The sequence below is a fragment of the Mus caroli genome, chromosome 9 (assembly GCF_900094665.2).
Source record: "Mus caroli chromosome 9, CAROLI_EIJ_v1.1, whole genome shotgun sequence".
NCBI classification, from domain to species: domain Eukaryota; kingdom Metazoa; phylum Chordata; class Mammalia; order Rodentia; family Muridae; genus Mus; species Mus caroli.
In genome coordinates, this window is record NC_034578.1 from 52407449 (window position 1) to 52416516 (window position 9068).

The 9068-nt window shown below is 41.4% G+C and overlaps 1 protein-coding gene across 2 annotated transcripts in view; it reads right to left on the reverse strand.

The window, feature by feature from the left end:
- Scaper (S-phase cyclin A associated protein in the ER) overlaps window positions 1–9068 on the reverse strand; it is a 343420-nt gene that overhangs the window by 113070 nt on the left and 221282 nt on the right. For both annotated transcript variants that reach the window (XM_021171564.2, XM_029481364.1), the window contains exon 25: window positions 6179–6294. In XM_021171564.2, coding sequence (XP_021027223.1) covers window positions 6179–6294 — 116 coding nt within the window. The remainder of the gene's footprint in view (window positions 1–6178; window positions 6295–9068) is intronic.

The following is a 9068-nucleotide window of genomic DNA, read 5'->3' on the forward strand; positions in this document are numbered from 1 at the left end:
TAATGACAGATATGATGAGATCCGTCGCCACTGGGGAGGCAATGTCCTGGGTCCTAAGTCTGTGGCTCGCATTGCCAAGCTGGAAAAAGCAAAGGCTAAAGAACTCGCCACTAAATTGGGTTAAATGTACACTAAATTTTCTGTACCTAAATATAATTACAAAACTAAAAAAAAAAAAATATCCCCTGGAAAAACTTTCATTATTACTGCTTTCAACAATGAACATTTATCCAGTCTTCTTTTACATGAGAGACTTTGAAGAAACAATGATAGCTTTGCAAGGAAGGCTCTTTGCCACAACCTAGGATTTTCAATGCAATCTAGAGTTAAAAGAATATTTATGACTTAGATTTATATTTGGATGGGAGGCAAAGAAACTCAAGGTACTGAAAATGAGAAGAGTAACAGACCTATCCTGAAATGACCACAGTCCTGCTCGCAGGATGGGGAACAAGCCAGAGACTAGAAGAAATCAGCCTGGGATCATGGGCTGAAGTCTGGAGTGAGACTGAGACAGAAGACCCTCTAATGGGTCCTTTTGGGCCCCAGACAATAGTCAGACTGGCACCATAGGGCCTAGACAGAGAGCTAGCCTGAGGTGACCACTACTCTGGTTCCACAAAGACCTTGGGGCAGACCATGCCAGAGATGAACCCTGCTTAGTGCTAATACACAAGCAGGTCATAGTACTCCTGAGACCATCCCAGACAATCAGGGACCCCAGGCACCAAGAAAAGGAACAAGTAAGTGGTGGTGGAATGGAAGAGAAAAGGAAACAGAAGGATGTGGGCACAACTGGGGGTAGTGAGGAACAGTTTGCAGCAGCAGGAATCTGTTGCCACAAAATGCCAGGAGGACATTCTGGTCTGGGCTGCCTCTCAGAGTCATGTTGATGTCTGAGGGCTGTGCAGAATTAGCTTCATCCCTCACTTGGGCATCCTGGGAGAGCTGACCCTGAGGCTACTGAGGCATCTGCAGTACTCAGGGGAGCAGAACATTGCTGGAGTTGCTGGTGAGCCAGCTGAGGATGCAAGTATGGGAAAGCTGGCCCCTCACTGGGGTAGTATGGATGAGAGAGAGAGAGACACCCTCCTCCCGACTTGTCCCTTAACACCTATGGCAGGACAGAGACCTGGTTCATGAGAGCAACCCCTCACTATCTGCATCATTTGGGAAAGCTGGCTCTGCACCTGGCCTGGGCAGTACAGTAGAGCTGATGCCACTTAGTAGTGAGTGCAGGTAAGCAGCCCTGAGGGCTTAAGCATGGGAGAGCTGGGCTTGACACTTGTTTATTATGTGTGACATAGGCGAAGGAGAGGTGTTCCCCAGGCCTCTGCCCCTTGTCACCTACAGAAGGCAGGAGTGCTGGTCCTCAGGTCATCAGAGCAGGAGAGCTGTCTCTGCCACTCACTTGCTGGAGCACTTGGAAGAGCAGGCCCTGCATCTCACCTATGTAGCAGAGTAAAGCTGGCTCTGCATGTGGAGACTGCAGGTGAGCTGACCCCAAGTACATGAGTGTGGGAGAGCCAGCCCTGCCTCTTGTCTGCTGTGTGGTGGTGTGGACAAGGAAGAGATCCCCTTCTTTCCTTTGTCTCAAGAGGGAGAATTGGGTTCCAGAGAATTGAAAGGGTTATGAAAAAAAGAGATCAGGCCCTGTACCTCAACTGGGCAGCAAAATAGAGCTGATCTTGATGGCACAGGTGCAGTTGAGTTGGTCATGGGGGTGTGAGTGTGGGAGAGCTGGCCCAATAACTTGTCTTGTGGCAGAGTAGTTAAGAGAGATACCCTCTCTGCCCTCACCCATTGCAGAAGAGCTAGCCCTGAGGTCAAGAGAGTAGGAAACCTGGCCCTGCCTGTCACCTGCTACCTGGGCAGCACAGTAGAATTTGCCCTGGATGTGGAGGATGTGGGTGAGCTTGCCCAGAGGGCATGAGGAAGAGATAACCTCTTCCCCTCATCTAAGACTGGCTGGAGAGCTGGCCCTGGGGTCACGGGAGTGGGAAAACTGGCCATGTCCCTCACTGGCTACACCTGGGCAACAGGGTAGAGCTGGCCCAGGCTTCAGGGTTTTTTGGTGAGCACCAAGGGCATGAGAGTATGAGAGCTGGCAGGCTGACGAGCTTAGATAACTCTCAGGCCCAGATCCAGGACTTTGAGTTGGCCCACCCCAACATCTCCCCTATTGATGAGCTGCTGGACTGTATGAAGGGGCCTGTCCTACTGATGTAAAATTACAGGATCTCCATGGCACAGGGAAACAGCAGGATATCTGAGAGGAGTCCTAGTGAGGTTCCAGTTATTGAGAGAGTAGTAGAAACTAGAGTCACCAACAAGTCATTGCAATGAACATTTGCAAGCAAACAAGTGTGGATAAAAGACCATCCTGTGGGACACAGTATAACAAACTATAGTTTCTATAAAGAATTTTTTTCTCTATTGGGGGATAGGCTGCAAGGGTGGAAGGCAAATATGAGGGGAGGGGGAGATGATTGGTACTGGAGTGCACGATGTGAAATTCAAGAAGAAGCAATCAGAGGGGAGCCCCTTGGCCCTGTAGAGGATCAATGACTCAGAGCAGGGAATGCTAGGCACTGAGGTGGGAGTGGGTGGGCAGGTGGGGGAGTACCCTCATAGAGGTAGGGGGAGGGGATGGGGGTAGAGGGTAGGAAGCTTTGGAGGGGAAACTGGGAAGGGGGATAACATTTGAAATATAAATAAATAAAACAACCAATAACATTTTTAAAAAGTTAAAAAAGAAAAAAGTAAGGCTATTGAAAACTCTATCATGAATCCAGAAGAAAATGAACAACCAACCTCAAGAGGATAGGGAGGCTCCAACCCTGTGGGTGGACATGCTTTCATTCTAAGTACATTCATGTCTCATGAACAGGCTCTGGCTTCTCACTGTGTGCCTATGTGTGTCCCCTAAACAGACCCTCTGTTTCTCTACATTGAAGCATTCAGAGTCCTATAATAACTACCACAGGAGTTACCAATTTGTGATCTTTCAAACTCAAACACTCAAAGAAAAGAATTTGAAGCCTTACAATTTCTCAAGTATAAGTTCCTGAGAGAGACGGGCTCAGTTTAACATTTTGTGCTGGATTACAAATCCTCCATTGCTAGTTGGCTTATAGATTGGTTGTTCTCAAGTCACTTTTTCTTTATTATTATAGGCCTATATAAGAGTGTCCAGTAATAACTATATCATAGAGTCAAAAGTAGGTTATCTTAAAATCTCTGCCCAATTCGTCCCAATTAAGCCTCAGCCAGATTATTCTTAGGACAAGGTTAAAAAGCATCCACAATCTTTGGCAAAATATCAAAAGAATGGTCTTTTGCCTAGTTGTTAATATTGTTCCCCTCTGAAACATCTTGAGATGGGCCTCCATGGTTGACATTGATCTCTACCATCTTCCAAATTCCTACTAGAACAGTCTTTTAAGTTCTGCATATAATGTTTAACTGCATTCCTAAGCCAAAACATTTCTATTCCTTCAAAGAATAGTATGGTTAGACCTATCATATCAACACTCCACTTTTCATACCAACTTCTATTTTAGTTACTTTTCTATTGCTGGGATAAAACACCTTGACCAAGGGAACTTATAAAAGAAGTCATTTAATTAGAGGTTCATAGTTCCTGAGGGTTAGAGTACATGGCCACCATGACTGGGAACAGGCAGCAGGCAGGCAGGTAGGGCAGGCACTGTGCTGAAACACTAGCTAAGAACTTACACAAGATCCATACTAGGCAGAAAAAAATGGGAATTGTGTGGGCTTTTAAACCTTATAGTCTACCGCCAGTGACACATGTCTTCCATTCATATCTCATGAACATTTCTTGTCTTCCACCAAGGCCACACACCTAATCATTTCTAAATAGCTTCACTAACTGGAGACCAAGTACTGAAATAAATCACCCTGTGGGAGCCATTCCCATTCAAACCATCACAGCTTTAAATCATTAGGAAATATTTTAATACTATGTCCATTTAGCAGAAAAAGTTTTAGGACTCTGTTAGGAACTATGGCCTATCTAGAATAAGTTCTTGGGCCCTTTAACAGTGCCAGGTATGGGTTCTATCTCATGGACTGGGCCTTGGACCCAATCATCCAGAGGGTGATCACTCCTGGAACATCTGTGCCATTACTGCACCAGTGGGCATATCTAAAAAATGCTCAACATCTTTAGTCATCAGGAAAATGTAAATTAAAACTACTCTGAGATTTCCATCTTATTTCAGCCAGAATGGCTATGACCAAATGAACAATTGACAATCATGTAGAAAAGGGGGAATACTAAATGCTGCAGGTGGTAATGGGAACCATTATGACCGCACTGGAAATCAGTGTGGAAGCTACTCACAAAACTGAAAGACCACATGATCAAGCTACACCACTCTTGCATGTACACTCAAGGACACTATGTCTTAGCTCACAGAGATACTTCTTCTTCATGTTCATTGCTGCTCTATTTACAAGACTGGGGAAACGGAAACTGAATCAGCTTAGATATCCATCAACTAATGAATGGGTGCTGGAAATATAGTATATTTACACAATATATTATTATTCTGCTTCTAAGAAAAAACAACTTATGAAATCCTTAGTTCCATAATTTTTAATTATACCTTAAGAAATCTATAGGGGGCACTGGAGGATGGTGATTATTGGCTTTGAGATTGAGAACTTCCTGCTCTTACAGAGAAGATAGGTTAAATTCTTAGTGCCCATAATGTATTTTTCATAATCAACTGTTTTACCAGGTCTAGAGGATTCAATTCTTTGCTTTTGTGTGTACCTAAACACACACACACACAGAGAGATAAAAATCAATTCTTTAAAAATAAGGAAATATGGAAGAAAATACTATTTTTAGGAAGCTACCTGGCAATAACTCTGGGGAAACCAAGGCTATGGAATGGCTATGTGAAATAGTGGAGATGAACAAGGTGGTAAGAGCAAGGATCAGTTCATCTATGTTTACAGAACCCAGAGTTGCTGGCCAGGGATGCATTAGGCTTATAGTCAGATAGTCATGGAGTTTCAGAGTTCAAAATGGTGATTGTTTCTAGACAATGGCTTAAGTCTTTTGCTTATCATGAGGAAATTAAATAATACAGGATAGCTTAAACCACCAGCTCTCTAGGTAAGAGCCATACTACATCACAGGAAGCAGGGAATAGTGAAGAAGGTTAAGATAAGATTGAAACTGGTTCATGCTGCTGAGTAGTAAAGATTCATCAGGGATGAAAAGGGAGATCTGGGCAGTCTGAGAGCAAATGGGGTAAGAAGACACAAAGGTCTGTTCAGGGCCACATTAGGAGTTTGTGCAGAAGAATAGCTGGGAAGAAAATGAGGAAGTAGTTTTAAATTTTACCCATTGACATATTTCCAGCAGCCTGCTATACAGTCAAAGCTACTGTAGTTTAAGAATTCTCTTATCCTTCTGTGAATAAGCAACATAGCACACTCAGCTCTAACACTCTAGCTCTGAGAAGTTCAGAGAGTAGAGTTATGATCTTGAGTTTGTGCTCAGACAGGGGAATCAGAGACACTACTAGAGGTCCATAACTCCCAACACCAACTTCTATCTGTGGCAGTGTAAAGCTGAAAACTCAAATCTATTGGTGAGGAAACAAGTTCTCATCCTGGCACTGTGGTCAACTGTGGCCAACATCTAGGGACATTGGTTTAGACTCTCAGGATCTTTATGACAAAGGACTATTTACCATTAGTGACTAAAGTGCAGTCCAGTTCCTGACAATTTGCCTGGGACTCCACACTTTGGCAGTCTTGGCCATAGAATGTTTTTCCTGAGTGTGAGGATTTCTGTAGATTTCCAGGCTCAAGACCAGATATGGGCTCACCCCTTTCACACACAACATACAAGGTTAGCTTTCTTTCACTCCTATTCGACGGCTTCATCAGCTCTTCTTGGTTTGGGAATGGAGTCAATCACACAGTAATTTCCTTATAAGGCTTTCTAGGCTCAATTTGAATTCTGTAAATGAAGTCAAGTACCCCTGTTTTTCTCCTTAATGTGAGGTGTAAGCTCTTGCTATTCAAGCCTAAGTACACATATAATTTTCCAGTGGTTCCCCCATATGGAAACTGCAGGGCAGAAATTACTTACAAATGAAACGTGAAAAACAGACTAAGAAACTATACTTACTTAGGAGGAATTCGTGAAACCGTGTTCATGTTTGTGGCTGGAGTCACTACTTGAAGGATGTTTTCAAGGGCTGTTAATCCACCAGCAATTTGAAACGAAATCTGATCTGCCACATTCTAGACAGAAACACAAACAGAAGTTAGCACAATATTCCAGGCATAAAATTCTAAGCAAATGAAATATTTAGTTGTGTAGCCGAGCTATTTGCTGAATGATCTCTCACTGCAGGGAAATAAAGGCAAACAGCGGTGAACATAAGACATGGCCACTCTGAGTTATGAAGTCTAAAGTTTGATGAATGGGACAAATATAAATCATGATACTATAAACGACTCACTATAGTTAGTTCCCTGAAGGGAAGGCAAAGCTTTTATGAGAATAGGTGACCAATCATATTTTGAGAAGACCAGGGCTGACTTCTAAAGAAAGGCAGATGGAAGGAAGGGGGGCAGCAGGACATTAGCAGCAGCTCGGTGACAAAGCACATTTACCAAGTAAAAAGAGATGTGTTGTTCTGTAATCCTAACTCCTACCTTACAAAGACAGTTGACTTCCACAAAGATTTTCTCCACTGAATATTCTTCAGCATTACAAGACAAACTAATACTTTTGTTGTATGCATTTTCTCTTCTCTTTAGTTATTTTAGAGAAGATATTAAGTAAGTGTTTCAGAACTCAATCTATGATTATTCCTATGTAATTTCTGAATTATACATAAATTTTTTTTGTGTGTGTGTGTGAAGAAACTTCTCTAAATTCTTTGTATTCTTCTGTCATGGAAAAGGAAAGATAAATTTTCTACTATACTATTTTAGTTTTTAAGTACCATGTATGAAAGATAGAGGATAGCAACCTCTTCTAGCCCTAACCTTGCCGCTATCCATATGCTGAAGTCCAAACCTCAAGACAGTACTAGTATTTAAGCTATTTGAACATAATTAAATGAAAACAAAGCCATTAGGTTGACATGATGTGACTGGTCCCCCCCAACCACCATCACAAGGGATATGCCTACAAACAAACAAACAAACAAAAAGCCAAACAAGCAAGCAAGCCACTTGAGAACACAGTCAGAGCCCCTCTATAACCAGGGAGAGGACACAAAAAGAATCAAGCCTGTGATAGCTGATCTTGAATTTTGTAGCCTCTAGAGCTGTGAGGAAACAATTTATTGTTTAACCACCAGTCTGTGATTTTTTTTGTTACAGCAGCTCTGGAGATAAATACAATCCCTCTGCTACTATAACCACTGTATTTCATTTAGTAGTATTCTACACTTCATAAGCTTGAGCCTCCTTTGAAGTACTATGATATGTGTGTACTTGTTAGCTAGGGAAGGGAAAGCATGTAATTATTAACTCCCTAAGACAGATGTACCTGAATGTTCTAATCTTCTGAGTGCTAATAATCTGTCAGTCAATAGACCCAGTAAACATGTAGATTCTGTAAGTATAAGCAGCTGTATATTTTAATGACTCATTTGCTACTTTTATTTGCACCACAATAAGTTCATTATGAAAACTAGATAACTCAGACTTCTAAAATTAATAATTTTAAAACAGCCAACATCAAACTAAATGGAGAGAAAATTGAAGCAAATCCAATAAAATCAGTAACAAGGTTGCCCACACTCTCCCTATTTATTCAATATAGGATTCGAAGTTCTAGCCAAAGTAATTAGACAACAAAAGGAGGTTAAAGGGATACAAATTGGAAAGGAAGAAGTCAAGATAGCACTATTTGTGGATGATATGATACTATACATAAGATACCCAAAAAATTTCACCAAAGAACTCCTATAGCTGATAAATAACTTCAGCAAAGTGGCTGGATATAAAAGCAACTCAAACAAATCAGAAGCCTTCCTCTTCTTAAAGGATAAATGGGCTGAGAAAGAAATTAGGGAAATGACACCCTTCACAATAGTCACAAACAATATAAAATATCTTGGTATAACTCTAACCAAACAAGTGAAAGATCTGTATGACAATAACTTCAAGTTTCTGAAGAAAGAAACTGACAAAATCCTCAGAAGATGGAAAGATCTTCCATGCTCATGGATCAGCAGGATTAACACAGTAAAAATGGCATCTTACCAAAAGCAATGAACATATTCAATGCAATCCCCATCAAAATTCCAACTCAACTCTTTACAGAGATAGAAAGAGCAATTCTCAAATCCATCTGGAATAACAAAAAACCCAGGATAGCAAAAACTATTCTCAACAATAAAAGAACTTGTGGAGGAATAACCATCCCTGACCTCAAGTTCTACTATAGAGCAATAGTGATAAAAGCTGCATGGTATTGGTATAGAGACAGGCATGTAGATCAAGGGAATAGAACTGAGGACCCAGAATGAATCTCACACACCTATGGTCACCTGACCTTTGACAAAGAAGCCAAAACCATCCAGTGGAAAAAAGACAGCATATTCAAAAAATGGTGGTGGTTTGAGTGGTGGTCAGCATATAGAAGAATGCAAATTGATCCACTCTTATCTTCTTGTACAAAGTTCAAGTTCAAGAGGATTAAGAACCTCCATATAAAACCAGAAATGTTGAATCTTATAGAAGGGAAAATGGGAAAGAGCCTTGAACACATTAGCACAGGGGAAAATTTCCTGAACAGAACACCAATGGCTCAGGCTCTAAGATAAACAACTGACAAATGGGACCTCATAAAATTGAAAAGCTCGAAGACAGTAAAGAGGAAGCACAAAAATCCCTTAAAGAATTGCAGGAGAACACTGCTAAAGAGTTATAAATCCTTAAAGAAAAACGGGATAACATAATCAAACAGGTAGAAGTCCTTAATGAAAAACAGGAAAACACATCCAAACAGATGATGGAAATGAACAAAACCATACTAGACCTAAAAAGGGAAGTAG